General features: G+C 34.2%; 1 protein-coding gene across 1 annotated transcript; it reads right to left on the bottom strand.

Moving 5' to 3' along the window:
* Positions 1-10135: 10135 nt before the first annotated feature.
* LOC130948149 (LEAF RUST 10 DISEASE-RESISTANCE LOCUS RECEPTOR-LIKE PROTEIN KINASE-like 2.4) lies at positions 10136-14166 on the bottom strand. Its single transcript, XM_057876869.1, has 3 exons — positions 12998-14166; positions 12119-12154; positions 10136-11567 (listed from the first exon to the last, which is right to left on the bottom strand). Exons 1-3 carry the CDS (start codon positions 13890-13892, stop codon positions 10408-10410), a joined length of 2091 nt encoding a protein of 696 aa, XP_057732852.1. The 5' UTR covers positions 13893-14166; the 3' UTR covers positions 10136-10407.
* Between the last annotated feature and the right edge of the window lie 2703 nt (positions 14167-16869).

Below are 16869 nucleotides of genomic sequence, written 5' to 3' on the forward strand. Positions count from 1 at the left end.
TGAATTAAATGAGTGATGCTGGGATAGCTTAAATAGATGTAAGATTTAAGATATGGTTGTGTCATGCTTGTTATGGATTTTGGATTGTCTTGATGTTGGTTGGGCTGTGAGCAATTGTTTTAACATTATGAGTTTTGGAAAGTTAGAGATTTGGCAATTTTCTTGAAAACTGATTTTTGAACCAACTTCAGGGAGCCATAACTTGTGCTCCAGATTCCCAAACTTGTTCAAATTTATTTTATATGGAAATTGGGTCTGTGAAGTTTACGCTGTTTGAAGAACGGATGAAAAATATTTTAAAATGAGAAAGTTATGTCTGTCGAAAGTTTGGTATGTAAAGCTGAAATTCTGCAGACTTAGCCATTTCTGATTAATCTGCAATGTATGCATACGCGGACCTTCCATATGCGGATGGACGTTTTTGTCCAGCGTACATGCGTACGAAGACAAGGCAATGCGTACGCGTAATGGGCAAAACTGCACTCCCACGCGTATGCGTGACTCCTGTTTTGCTGAAAATGTGATTTTTAAGCACTTCTCTAACTTTCTAAACCTCTTTAATCACTGTTTGAGATCTCTTAGTTATGATTATACTTTGGGACGAGTGAGAGGCTTTTGGGTGAATTTAGAAAGTTATTTTGATACGAGATTAAAGTCAGTGACCTAGGCTTTGAAAATCCTGTGGACGGGATAACTTGTGTAAACATGGCAGAATGTTATGTTAATGATAAATGAGAAATGAATGTAAATTGAAAAAATGAATGAGGTTGAGAAATGTCTTATTGAAAGGGTTTATGTGCTTGAAATAACTTGAGGATGAGAGTGATTATGATGAAGTTAAAAGTGAGCCAAGCACTATATCCCAGGGACTTGGTTTATTGAAAGAGTTTTGTCTCGGCAAGGATAATGGTTTGATCCCACTTGTCGTGGTTATTGTGTATATGCAGGGATGGTGGTTTTATCCCACCTGCAGTGAGCACGTAGGTTCTATCCCACTCACGTATTGATGAAGTGTTTAGCAAAGACGATTGTGTGATCCTGCTTGCATATTGTTTTGTGTTGGGCAAGGACGGTGATTTAATCTCGCTTGCAGATTGATTTGTGAATGCAACCCGAGCAAGGATGGTAGTATAATCACACGTGTTCGAGGTGCCCAGTAAGGATAGTGATTTAATCTCGCTTACTATGGAGGCAAGGACGGTGGTTTAATCCCGCTTGCGTGTTCCGAACAAGGATGGTGGTTTAATCCTACGGATAAGGATGGTGGTTTAATCCCGCTTTTTTTAGTCGGATCTGGCAACATAACCGACGTGTGAGCTCATGGTCAGTAGGACAGGCATGCATCATTTGTATCTATGTGACATTGACTGGATGTGTTTATTGTATGTGTGGTTTGCCTATGTGATTATTATTGTTTAACTGTTATCTATTATAATTGCTGTAATTGAATTTGGTTGTGCTTAAACTTCATTACTTGTGTTTGCTGTTACTGTTCTATTATGAGACCTTGTATATATGGAGGTTGAGATGAAATAGGGAAAACTTGAGACTGAAAGAAACATGATAAGTGAAAGCTGAGAGAACTAATAAGAGATAGTTTAAGAACTTAAGGTTGATTGGAGAGAGAAATGTTGAATGAAAATGAAAGGTGCATAAGTGTAGTTAGTTAGTCTAGCATACCTTACTGTTTTCTGGTTTAGTATATTTCTAGGCGTGAATTTTTGTTTATTGGAGTGTTAGGATTGCCTAGAGGATTCGTGTAGTTTTTATATTGTCTCTGCTTTGAAACTGTTACCTCTATTGAGAACTTCGAAGGGGATGATGTTCTCATTCGTATTCGAGAATTTTCATCTTACAGGTATTGGACGTGATGCACCTTGTTGAGCGTGCATAATCTGCTTTCAGGAAGCGAAGATTGTCTTTTGGAAATTTTACTTTTACTTAGATATTTTAAATATTCTCCACTGGTGTATTTTATAACTTGTATATTCCTCTTAGAGGTTGATTATGGAGAAACAGGATTTATGTTTATATCTTACTCTTGGCTTATATTATATTAACTAGTCGGTCTTATCTTCGCAGGTCAAGGCTAGAGTTGTTATGTATAAATTTTTAATCATATATACACTTCGGTCATTTCTGCTTATCTATATCGTCAATTTTTGAGTATGATGCAATTTGTGCTTATGTCTTTTCTTCACGGGCTTCTAGTATATCATATTCCTTTTTTTATATATGTATGTATTTTTTTTTTAGAAGTCGTGATACCTCACCACCGTTGATTTACAACTTAGGCGTAAAGCTCTGTATGGTAGGGTGTTACAACCAACCTAATAGAATGTGGATAAAATTAGTTTTCTTGGGAGGAGCTCAATTTTTTATTGAGGAATTGTTTCCACAGAGCTTTGTAGGCCAAGTTCAAGTTCCATCTCTTCCATGCTTTCTACGTATGTCCGGAGATATTCGAAGTGGAGCACATAATGAGATTGAATTTTCTCAATTTAAGTTCAGTTTTGCTAAATTCGTGTCAAACTGGATATGCAATTTCAACGATTGGTAATATATTTAAATTTTCTTATTTTAAGCATTTCATTATTAAAATAATTTTATAACATATTGTGATTTTTTTCAGAAATTACCGACTTTCTTTTGCATCAATCAGGGGCGGAGTTAGATGAAATATTAGAGAGGGACTAAAAATATTTACATAATAAAATAAGACTAAAATAAAATTTTAAGGGGGTCTAAACTGAAATTTACATATAATTTACATATAAAAAAGGGGGTCATTGTCCCCCTTTGCTACAATGTAGTTCCGCCCCTGGCATCAATGTAATGTCATTGAGGGAAATAAGGGTCAGTTTAGTTTCTCGGTGTGGCAATTCTATACCTTACCGTATTGCATAAATAGTGGATGATGAAGCTTATTTAACAAGGAGATGGATTGAATTTGCACGAATTGTAAATGTCCAACTTATGATATTGTTTTAATTGGTTGTCGTTATGAAAATGACTCTAATCTATATGTGTCTAAAGACTAGAATAGATTAAATATTATTTAAGTAATTTAGTTCTAATATTGGTATTTGATTAAATTCGTTTTACATTAATTTAAATTTAAATGTTGCCTCAATTTATATATTACGACTATTTTTTTTGGATATGTTATTTTTAAATGTTTTAATATAAGATTTCTTTCTTCTGCTATTTAAGTTTATTTTTTCCTTGGATATATGTATCACCTTTTTTTCTCTTTTTGTGTTTTAGATTAGTAATGCAATTCTTAATAAAAGTGTATTTAAAATAAAAAAGAAAAATATCACTATTTAAAGAAAAAAAGAAAATGTACCTAAAAAAATAAAACAAAAAATTAAAATTGCTCTATTAAAAAAAATTGTATATAGTTTATGTATGAATGGGACTGGGATTAGAGGCTACATATGAATATCAAATATAAAAGCTTATTGCACGCATTGTGGAATAATATATATATAAAAGAAAATAATTATAACAAAAATATTTAATATATGTGATTTAAATATTTTTATTATAATTTATATATATATATAATGAAATATTTAAAATTATTTAACATAATTAATATATACGTATACATAAATAAAAAAATTATTGTAATTTATGAAGATTCCACATGAATTTTTTTTCTTTCAAACAAATTTATTTTAATTATATTACAATTAGCTCATGAATAATGTATAATTATATTATTTTAAAAATATCTTTATTATAATTCTATCAAATTAATATTCATGCATTATTAAACTAATTATCAATCATCGATATTTTTATTCTTTCTAATTATATTAATTGATATAGTTCTAATTTTTATTTATGTGCAATAATTTTATTAGTAGACGCCTACACTATGATTGAGTCAGAACGGTTTTTATACTTACTGTAATACCCGGTCTAACTGAAATTAATTAAATAATAAGTTAAGAAGGAGCAAATATAGTTGGAAGATTTGGCAATTAGAATTTGATAATTTAAATATGATATTTGGATTCAGTGAATTTTTCCGAGTCGGAAGACATAGTTTTCTGCGTAAAAGCGCGCAGTGGAATTTTGACTGGCAGTACCGGCTGAGACCTGTCTGGTACTGCAGCTGAGAAAATTGATTATGAGTAAATAAGATTAAGAAATGAGGAATTATAATTAGGGGAGGTAGAAATATTTGAAGTGCGATTTAGAGCGTTAATCTTAAAGGTTTTGGTCCAAAATTGGGCCAACGGACAAAAATAAGTGAACTGGGCCTAAGTGGGCCCAAGACCCAACATATATAAACATTAGTTATGAGCATTTCAGCTCATTTTACCCTAAAAGAGAGGTTGGGGCGCTGAAATAGAGAAGAGAGAAGAGAAGAGAGAAAACCTAACTCTCTTTGATCTTCAAATCACCATAACTTGGGCTACGGAGCTCCGATTGACGAGCCGTTTGCGGCCACGCGTCGCTCTTTTCATCCTCTACAATTCTATTTAAGTTTTGTGGTGAGTATTTCATTCATCTCTGCCCATTTTTCGAAATTCCCCACTGTTACACGTTTTTGGATAGTTAGTGTTGAAATCTTGTGATTTTGGGTGTTTAGGGATACTCCAACATGGATTCCAAGTGACTTCTATCCCTACTTCATATTGGCTGAGGTAAGAAGTGCTCAAACCCTTGTAATTTGTCATTTTTATGAGCCATAGGTTGATGTATGTATGTGATATTGGTTATGTTAGTGTATTTGATGATCTTGGTGCACAATTGGGAGATTGGTGTTGCTTGAGGAGCTTTGGTGAGGCTTGGGGCTAAGGTTGGTGGAGACTTCTAAAGAAGAGGCTCAATTGGTTTGGCTACAAGAGGTACGGTTTAAGTTTCATTTAAGTACCGTGTGGTGTGATGAGAATTCCTAGGCTAGATGCCCCTAAGATTAAGTTTGGATTATGTAAATGGTTGGTGCTAATACGCATAGTTGATATGTAATGTGAAATTAATGATTGGATTGAGAGTTGTGTGGCCTTGTATGTTTGGTGTATTGAGAATTTGATGTATTGGATAATGAGTATTGATTTGTGGTTTATGTATTTAAATTATGAAATTGGGCCGGAGGCCGTGAATTTTGGGCCGGAGGCCGAAAAGAGGTAAGTAAGGTAAGTTGATGTGTGCATTGTATGATGACACAAGTGATTGGATGAATTTCAGATAATGAATATAGGAAAAATTGGGTTGGTTATTGAGTAATAAGGTTTGAGGAGTTGAAGTGTGGAATTTGGTAATTTTGGATGAAATTATGTAGATGAGGCATGTTTGATTTTGGTTGAGATATATTATGTGGTCATAGATGTGAGTATGATTATTGATGCCTTGATGGTATGATAATGCATGAGAGATATGTATGTTGTGATATATGCTTGAGGAATGATTAAGGTTGATTTGGGGATGAAACCACGTGATAGCGAGTATGATATTGATTATGTATAATAATGGTTGATTGGAAATAGTATTGTTGGAAATTGGGATGAGGAAGGATGTATGACATGTTGATGTGTTTGTAATTTAGCCATTTGTTTGAAATGGGTAAAAATGGTTATATGGCGGTTTGTGAATCGTGGTAAAGTGTTAATGTATGAGTTGAGGAGGATTGATATTGATTTTGGTATATTTTGATTGATTTCAAAGAGGGTTGAAACTAGCATGTTTTGGTTGATTTTGAAAATGGTTGAAAATGGCTTGTTTTGAAAAGGACACCTTGTGGTTTTGTATGAAAATATGATTTTTAGGCATACTTTGATGGGACATAACTTGGACTCTGGATCCCCGTTTTGTGCCAAACTTGTTTAGAAGTGAAATTGGATTCGGGATGTCCATGCCGTTCGAAGAACGGGCAAAAAACGATTTAAAATGAGAAAGTTATGTCCGTCGGAAGATTGGGGGTTGAATCTGTGAATTTTGCAGCTTTTAACTTAGAAAATTTTTTAGCAGAATGACCTCCACGCGTAGGCGCACTTGGCGCGTACGTGTCTTTCTTCAAGAAGGCACCATCCACGCGTGCGCGTCGATGCGCTGCACCCAATGCCCAGCTATTTTCCCGAGAGTTGTGCCAGAGTTGTGCCAGTTTTGTGCCTGGGGCGCAAATGCACCCACGCGTACGCGTCGTCTGGCTGTGTTTCAATCCGCGCGTCCGCGTGAATGACGCATACGCGTCGATGAGCTTTGTGGCCATCCACGCGTGCGCGTGGAGTACGCGTACGCGTGGCCCTGTTTTCATCCCAAAGTTGATTTTTGAGTTTTAAAAGCTAAATCTCATACTTCTAAGCCTCTGATCTCACCCTTATGTATTAAATCATTATGATATGCCTAGTAATGAGAAAGGAGCTAGGGGATGTGGTAACTTGCGAGTGAAGCAAGGGGAAAAGTTATGATCAATGGTGATCAACGATGATTATATGAGATATGGAGGATGATGGTAGAAGTACCGTGTATGCCATGAGCCGAAGGGCTATATCTATTGATAAATGGCTGGTTCTTGATTGAACCATGAGCCGGATGGCTGAGTTATTGTCGGGTCACGGCGAAGCCATTATTGATTATGACTGAGTATAAATACATATATAATTAATTAATGAATGTGTTAAATGGATAATAATGGAAAATGTTGAAATGTGATGTGTAACCCCGAGTAGTAGGCAGTGGCGTTGTCCATTTGCTCTGGGTATGAGACGGAAAAGGATGTTTATGATAAATGAGTTAATTATGGAGTTTTGAATGAATGTAACTCTGATACCTGGGTAGTAGTAAGGGTTGGGGTTCGTCCCACTTGCTCCAGGTTAATGTTTGAGATTTGATAACAATGAGGATTGATAATATGAATTGAGATTGAATGAATATATGTTTGAGATACCTGGGCAGTAGCAAGGGTTGTGGTTCGTCCCGCTTGCTCCGGGTTAACGCTTAAGATACCTGGGCAGTAGCAAGGGTTGTGGTTCGTCCCACTTGCTCCAGGTCAGAGATTGTGACGCCTGAGTAGTAGCGGCAGTAGTGGTGAATCCACTCGCTCCAGGTTGAGCTTTTAAACACCCGCCTGGGTAGTAGCCGCAGTAGTGGTTGTTCCACTGGCTCTGGGTTGAGCGGGTAGTAGCAAGGGGGTTGTAGCTCAAACTTACTTGCTCCGCAAGGGGTGTTTCTGTCCAATGGTTAGCTACCAGGACATGTCGGGTTGGCTATATAACTGACAGATGATATCATCAGCCATAGGGCAGGCATACATCATTTGCATATGTTTGAATTGTTTGGGTTTGCCTATTTATTTTGGATTTCTACATCATATATGCTATGTTACCTGATTATGTGCTACTTGTTCTACTTGTACCTTATTTGTGTATTACTTGTCTGTATTGCTTGTGTTTGTACAACTGAGAGATCCCTCATGTTGGTGTCGGTGGATGTTGAGGGCTGTTCTTGATGAGATGAATTGATGATGCGATTGCATGATGATGATGATTTTTGAATGAGATAATTTGAGCCCCCTGGGTAGACGCAGTGATGTGATTTCACTAGCTCCAGGCGAGGGTATGATGTATTGATATAGAGTTGCTGAGGCAGAACAACTGGTGATGGTTTTGCTTATGATTCTGAGTCTGATTCGTGGAAGAATCAGCGAGTTGGGAAACATGTGTAACATGAACTAGATTTAGTATCTCCTTACGACAGATGCCTATTTATGGATTAGTGAGAATCTAGGCTGGATACTTGGTGAAAAGGAGTTTAGGATGCTTAGTGAGTTTTTATTGCAGTGCATTGTATTTATTTGGCACTTTTACCGTACTGGAAACCCATGGGCCCGGGGTTCTCATTCCGTATATATCTCTTGTTTTTCAGATACAGGTCCAGGTGCTCAGAAGTGAGCTGTGGTTCGTCTGAGAGACGGCGAAGATCTTTATTTTCTCTATTTTGTGTTTTGCTTAGAATCTCTCCACCTTTGTTTTGAAGATATTATATTATGTATTGAACTTTTTTGGAACTTGCCTATAGAGGCTCTTATGTTTCCTTTGGGAGAGATTAGGATATACTGTTGTCAACTACTTTCATACTGTATATATATATATATATATATATATATATATATATATATATATATATATAACATAAGTAATAGCCACTAGTCGCGACCCGCGAAGTTTAGGCCGGCTATATATATATATCTGTTATCTATCTCTTAATCTCCTTTATGCCTTGTCCGTATATCGCTTTCGGTTCACGGTTTATCTTTTTGTTGTCGAAACATGAGTGATACGTCTTTACGATTTCATTTATACTCTTTTCAGACTTATCGATTAATACTCCTTTCGAAATTACCTATATTTATATATTAAAAATCCACCTGAGAGTCGTACCACCGTAATATCATTGACTTATGACTCGAGCATAAGGATTTGAATATTAGGGTGTTATACTTACAATTGAAACAACCAAACTTGAGGCTAGGCAAGTTCAAGCAATTGCATGAGTGTATGGTTCGTGGTTAAACTAATGCCATTAACACTGGACAAAGAATTATTCTCCCAAAGAGCTTTATCGATGGTCCAAGGTACATATTCAACAACTGCAAAAATGTTTTTGCAATATGTAAATATGCTACATATCTAAGTTACTTTACCAATATAACATGTAATCTAGAATGGAATGAGATAAAAAAAAGAGGTAACACTTCAAGGACTCTATACAAAGAATAGGCCAGACATCTTATGTAGAATATTCAAGTTGAAAGTTGATAAATTAGTTAAGGCATTGAAGAAAGGAACATTCTTTAGAAAGATTATTGGATTTAAGTATAACTAAACTTTCTACGAGTTTTTATTTACTCTATCTAAATTATCTATGGTACACTATCGATATTAAGAATCGATTATGTATGAACACTTACATGGTACGCTCATTCGATAGTGTACTATCTTGAGTATATTACAGTACACTTATATAGCTTGTATTACTTCAAGCTTATTATATGGTACACTTATATAGTTTTATATGATTTTATTTCAACATAATTTTTTCTTATTTACTTTATCGTGCTTATTTGCACTACACGCTTAGGTTTATATAGTTTAGTTTAGAATCAACTGTTTTTTAAATCACACTATCTAACTTATTTGTAATGTACTTAATTTTATATGCTTTAGATTTTCGCGTAAATCTTTATTTATTTCATTGATGTAATCTCTGAAGTAGGAACATGGCACTCTGCACTTTTTTTAAGGATACTTTTTTATTGTTCTATTAACATCAAACAACATAAGTAGACCATAATTTATTTGGCCAAAGACTTAAAATTTTTTTTCTGATGACGTACTACATGAACAAAAAAGATTATTACAAATGGAAGGTAATTATAGTCTATTATAATTTTTTTCCATGGTAGAATTCAATTTAACCTATAATTATAACAAAAACATTGAATAAGGAATTTTAAGAGTTATTTTCTATAATAAAATGCCTTTCTTAGGATAAGTTAGGAGTAAAATTATCATACATATGGTAAAATTGTTTATTAGTGTTTACTTTAACTTTTTCTCTTTCTCTAATAATATTTAAAAAATATAACAAAACAAAATATATTCAAAATTATTACTCAAAAATTGGATTTTATATATATATATATATATATATATATATATATATATATATATATATTAGTTTTATACTTGCTTTACTTCTTCATCTTAATATATATTTTGATTCATTGTCGTAAACCATATCTACTAAATCTAAAAAACCGTAACTAAATTCACATACTTTGAAATTAATGGGAGAAGAAATATATTTTAAACAGAAATTGAACCACTTGATTGTCAATGAGCTTCCCAATATCAGAAAGTTCCAAATCTCTAACAACCTCCATAGAAGCCAAGTAATCTCTAACTAAATTAATTTCCACTTAACACCTATAATGAAACAACAGGCATTCCAGTATAAATAAAAAATTAAAAGAAAAAGAAGGAAAGAAATTTGATAGAATTAATATGCATAGCTAGTTGGGGTTTTTGTTTTTGTTTTTGTTTTTTTTAACATCTCTTTAGTTGATTAGTTTTGTCCAATTAAATGGCAATTCTTTGTTTCAATTTGCAACATATCCTTGAGCACCTTCTATTGCAACACTTTATGCCCCTATCCATCAAGAACCAAACATAAGATCGAAGCTTGACAAAGAGGCTTCACTGAAACATGAGAAAGTAAAAAAGATGACAACAATTAATGGTAAGGGCAAAAGCACAACTGTTGCTTGGTAACTTTCCTGCTGCTAATTTTTGTCTTTCATTAGCTAACAGTTTTTTTTCAGTGAAAACATTCAAGTAGCTATGTGTGCTTGGTACACATAGACAATAGAGGGAGTACAATATAATGCATCTAAGTTACACTAGTAGAAGATTCTACAACTGATACAACAGAAGAAGATTCTACCAACGATACAACATTAGAAGAAGATTCTACTACCACTCTTATTGAAGACAGGACAGGTCTTGGTGGCATTTCCAGGGAATTCATGCTGCCTTCCAACATTTCTACAACTCTACTCATTGTTGGTCTGTCATTTGGAATTGGTTGAATGCACCATAAACCCACGATTGTCATTTTCTTAACAACATCATTTTCCTCTATGGCCACTTCCCCATCATCATCAGGTCCCAGTTGAGTTCCTTGATCAAGCCTTTTGTATATCCAATCAGGGAAGTACATCTCGCTTGTGTGACTTGTCTTTGCAAGGATGTTCTCCTTCATTCCTACCATTTCTAGAAGCATCATTCCATAGCTATAAACATCAGATTTATGTGAAACTCTACCGAGATGTCTACTCCACACTTCTGGAGCTATGTACCCTATTGTTCCTCTAGTTTCGGACATTGAAATATGACTTTCTTTTCTAGGACAAAGCTTTGCTAGCCCAAAATCTGATATCTTAGGACAAAAGTTTTCATCCAAAAGAATATTATGTGGTTTTATGTCAAAATGTAAAATAAGAATGTTGCATCCTCTATGCAAATACTCCAATCCTCTAGCAATCCCTATGGAAATTTGATATAAATTATCCCAGCTCAAGAGTGGTGTATTCTTAGGGTTCTTTTTGTAAATAAAATTGTCAAGGGAACCATTGGACATAAATTCATAGATGAGAACTTTCTTGTGACCTTCTAAGCAAAATCCAAGAAGGGCGACAACATTAACATGAGAAGTTCTACTAATGCTAGCTACCTCGTTAATAAATTCTTCACCATTTCCTTTGGATGGATTCAACATTTTGACTGCTACATCAAAATCATTGGATAACTTTCCCTTGTATACAACACCAAAACCACCTTGTCCTAGTTTAACTTTGAAGGAGTTGGTCATTTTCTTCACATCAGAGAATTTGTATCTTTTTATAGTTAACACTCCATGATTTTTTAAGAAAGTTTCAATATCATGGTTACCCTTTGTTGGAAAGCAGTATTTTTCTTGTGATGCTGGTGACATGTAGGTAAAATAACAAATACTCAATAATCCTGCAATTACTGCAGCTGCTGTAGCACCTGTTAATTAGCAAAATTTTAAAGAATCAGAGGAACATCTAATATGCTTTTAATTTCTATAAACGTTTGTTATGAAAGAAAAAACCAAAATAAATAAGTGTAGTCTGTTATACTTCTGGGATCTTCCTTAAGAAAGTTATGATGTTTGGCTTGTAATGGACAGAAACCATTTCATGGTTAATGTGAACAATTGAAAAACAGTTGAAGTGGACAGATGCCGTAGTCAAAATGTAAAATATAAATGTTCAGATCATGAAAGAGTCATTGTCCATTGCTATGCATACTTAAGGCTAAGCAATAATCCCAAAGTAACTGCTATTTGATTTTGTTTGTTATTTCCAATTTAAGAAAAAAGTGTTGTAAAGGATATAAAAATTTAAATTTTTTTCATACTTAACAAAAGGAACAAAATGGTCTTAAGCCTTAGCACTTGTTTATCCATTGAATAAACACGATTATTCAGTGAAGAGTTGATGATTTCTATATATTCTGGCCAATATAATACGAAACATCATAAGAAAAATATGAAAGGAAAGCCTTGGATGTATTACCAATAATGACTTTCTTTTGCCAGGTCCATCCATTACCTGCAACAGTAACAGTGAGCCCCAGAGCAGAATTAAGTTCAATGATTCCAATATTCAAAGCAGAAAATTTTGCACATATAATCACCTATACTTTTAGTCCACACAAGTATCTATACAACGCCTTCCTGAGTCCATAAATATACGTATATCACTCGAATGAAGGCTTCTTAGAAACTTAGACTTTCTGTGGCAACTTCATTCTTTGCCCCGTGCCAACAAAAGAAAAAAAAAAATCCTTTTACAGTGGGGCAAAAAATAGCAGATGGTGTGGCCTAACTAAAACTATTACAATTAAAGAGTTAGAAGTTACGATGAAGTTCCTTAAACAAGCTTATATATGGTATAATTATTTAGAGATTTCAGATTTCTATGATTTTCACAAATGATGAATCTATCTATCTATCTATCTATCTAAAAGTTAATACTACTCAAAACATTCTATGGCTACAAACTCATGTCTTCCATACTACTCAATTATTGTTAAAATTAATGGGAGAGTAATCTCTAACTAAATTAATTTCCACTTAACATCTATAATGAAACAACAGACACTTCCAGTATAAATAAAAAAAAATTAAAAGAAAAAGGATTGACAATTTGACATACTGTTTTCTCTGTTCTGTTTGAGGATTGGAGGTTTCCTACTCATTACCTAGCACTACACTAGAGGTTTCTACCGCCTGTTGAGGATCCAAAGATGATCCAATGCTTGGGGCAAAAAGGGATCGAATCATAAAATTCTAATCTTTAATCCATGCCCAACTTGGTAAAATGAAGGATGAAAGTTCATGATTAATGTAGGAAATTGAATCAGAAAGATATGTGGGGACAGTAAAGACATACTCTTTTCTTGAGAACGATAATTGGCACGAGGACCAGGAGCAGGGACCGGAGGAGGATCAGGAGCAGGGACCGGAGGAGGACATGGGAGGGCAATAGATCCATGAGGGCAATAGCAGGTAAATGGATGCGTATGGTTGCTCCCGCAGCTTCCTCCACTGTCCACGCATCTCTTACAATCTTGAGAAAAAGTAGAGTTCACCAATACACCTTCACCGAAAGGCAGAGCAGAAGAAGCATCACCTCCGACCCCGTTCAACAGAACAGCCTCAGCGGCCACTTGGATATGATACTTGCAATCATTCTGAAGGCCTGGATTACTTTCCAGCACCTCTTTTTCCATACCATTATAATACCCTACATTACCACCATTACCACCACCACCACTACCACCGCACCCTAGGCTATGATAATCCGGATAGGAGTAGGTGCAACCATAGAATATGGTGATGTTGTGCACTTTTTGGTTATAGGTGAGTGGCAAGTAATTCAGAGAATAATTGAAATCCATAGAGCAAACATCATGTTCTCCGTCAGCGACTGGCAAGGGCACCAATGTAAAAGTAGTATTTAGGGGGTCATCATTTCCCACCACTTTGAATCCTTGTGAGTCCGTTTCAATGTAAGCGTAATCGAACTCCCCGCCGTATCCTTCATTCTCCTCCTTGCAGGTAAGCTGGAGATTTTGATCGCCGCCACACTGGCGGGGTCGGTTTCCCCCCCAGAAAGGGTAGTATAATTGTTGTTTGCCACACTCATATGGATGCTTACAGAGGGAGTAATTGGAAGGTGGTGATTGGGAGAGGGATGGTGGCAAAGCGGCTGTCAGCAATAAAGAGATGACGGTCCCTATGCATGCAAGCACCATGGGGAGTTCGCTATGGACGTGCCAATCCATTCTTCAAAAACTCGATACACCTTACAACACTTTTATTTATCTATTTGCACAGTACTGTTTACGCAGGAAGCATTAAGAACACCAGTTATAGGTCTGATGCTGTTGAGTTCTTAGGAAAAATAATGGCCACGGTTCCCATCACTCTCTCTCATTTTTCATTTTCCAGTTCAAGGAGATGTTGAGTGTTGACCACGCCCATGGACAACTACTATACTGTAAGTCATGAGTCATCCACAAACAAAATGGGCTGCATGGTTTAACGACCAATTAGGCAGAGTCAGTCAACCTCGAAACTATCACCCACTTTCCATGTCTTTTTTTCACTCGTTTTCAAGTTTTTTCTTTATTACTTCATTTTTTCGCAATAAATAACTACGTAGTCGGGATATCATTTACTGCTTTTCATACTGCTGCGCTAATACAAAATCAATGATAACAAATATAATGTTTAATATTCAAAATTATGAGCTGAACTACTATTTTCCTTTTATGTTCAGTGCTAGTAGTATTTTAATAGCTTTTCCTCATCATTTCCCTCGTGATTGTTTATATTCCTTTTTCTTTAGTAATGGAAAACAACACACATATGACGTAACCAACCAAAAGAGAACAAGACTCGTGTTTCTCACATTTTTCTTCCTACTTACCTTTATTCATTTAGCTTTTAACGCTCTGGACCAAGTCTTCACCATCTAAAAATTCTATGATGACCAAAATGACACAGCTTATGAAGCAATGACATGTTTCATGCTTAATTATACAATTTACATTTGGCCATAGGTGCATATCAACATCTACTTGCTAATTAACAATTGTTTTTCAAATGAATTTATTAATAGAATAGATTATTTAACTATCTCTTTCAGAAAGTTCACTTCAGACGCATAGCTACATTTAAAAAAGTATGTCAACATTAAAGTAGCTTGGATCCGAGATAGAAAGTAGGAAGTTGAGACAGTTAACTGAAAAATAAACCCATGCAAGGCAGGGAACACATAATTTACCCTAACCTTGACTTTGATGATTGATCTCTATCAAGGTAATCATCACAACTAGAGGTGTAATTGTGATGTGGTTCATCTACATGAATTATCAGATGTTGAGTACCAAGGGAACTGTTAAGAGTCAACTTCGTTAAAGAAGTCTAGTCTGAATAAAATGACAGCAAATCGAGAAACAGCATAGATCATACAATTTTAATTTATATTTTACCGTAGGTACTTCATCAGCATCAACTTTCTATTTAATAATGGCTTAAAGTTGAATGCATTATCTATTTTGCATCAGCTGAAATAGAACAAGCTGTAGCTAATAGCCTAATAACTTATTACCATATCATCAACTTAAAGTTAGTAAATAGACAATAACATTTTGACCTCTACCATAGGTTTCTAAATTCAGATGTACCAAACCAATCATTTATGCACTTTAAATTACAGAAGAAATAAGTAGGTGGCAGTAGCTAAAGATTTAAGTTTCCAGAACTAATCCCATTCCAAATGGAGGAAGTATAGGAAGCCAATGGAGTATCTATACAATGTGTACAATGGGGGTATAGGAATATTTGATTCAATAGGATATCAGATGTTTATTATCCGTGGTACCCAGATGATTATTCTGAATAGTATGGGTGTATTGTGTTTGAGAAATTAGTAGTATTTTACCTTGGATGTTCATTTTTTAACTCATATTGGGCCAAATAAATAGTCTATTATACACATTGTACAAATACTCTATTGGCTCCCTAGCGGGATTCTTCCAAATGTTGTAATTTGTTTAATTAACAGGTGGGAACAGGGTAGAAATTTTTAGCTGAGTTTGGTATTGAGGTGAGAATGGGATAGAATCTTAAAAATTTGTAATCTTCAATCTTACTGGGGCAGTAGAAAATGATAGGCGTATGAGCAAGAACAGGACATTCATATGTATGTTTTGCAACAATACCAGCAAACTGAGCAAAGGAAGAATTTATTTCCTGTAAGTGTTGACAATGGATGCCGTTTAATTTATTGCAGGCCAGCATCTTCAAAATAGACCAAAATAAATACAAAATAATATGAAGATTGGTGAGTCAACTTATAGTTTATGGAACTTCCTAAGTTCCATTTCTAATAAATTGAAGGTCCAATAAGATGTCAATTTCCATACAAAGTAAGATACAAAAGATATATCCTGTGTTTTAAATTTTCTTCCTAGAAGCTGTACTGCATCATCCAAACTAAACAGCAACACAATGTTATTACTTATTGGGGCCAATATAATACCTGTATAAGTTTCTATTATATGTTTTTGTATTAAAAGATTAAGGATAGAATATATTTTTTGTCTCTAAATTTTGTTAAAACTTTTAAAAATTTCTCTAAGTTTATTTTATTTTAATTTGTCCAAAAAAATTTTGATTTACATCAAATATACTGTTGACAGTTAGTTTTTCAAAAATTTTAAGACCAATTCAGCAATTTCACAAAAACAATCTTCAACATAAACAAACTAGACATAATTGTCATACACTGTTATTATATTGGTCTTAAACTTTCAAAAATTTTAGCTATCAAGAGTATAATAATAAAGCATATGAAAAGGAGAGACAAAAGGATAAAAAATCAATTCAATTAAAAATAAAAAGATTGAAAAATAATTCAACTAAATAAGTAGTAAGTAAATTGTGTAAATTCGCTACTTAAGCTAACGTGGCATAAATATAATATTAAAAAAATTAAAAAGTTAAGATTATATTAGGGACTCTATTTTAATATATTATTAGATTTAGACTTGCACGTTGCACAACAATAAATAGATATATACTTTATGAAATATATAAATTAATTTTAAATTTATACATAAATTGAACTTTAAGGAAAAATGCAAAAATACTCAATTCAAATTTTTTTATTTGACTTTATATTGTCATCCTAGTTTTTTTTCTTTTAAATAGTTATTTTGTTTTTTATTCTTTTTTAGATTATATTTCAATACT

This window comes from Arachis stenosperma, chromosome 9, assembly GCF_014773155.1.
Source record: "Arachis stenosperma cultivar V10309 chromosome 9, arast.V10309.gnm1.PFL2, whole genome shotgun sequence".
Lineage (NCBI taxonomy): Eukaryota > Viridiplantae > Streptophyta > Magnoliopsida > Fabales > Fabaceae > Arachis > Arachis stenosperma.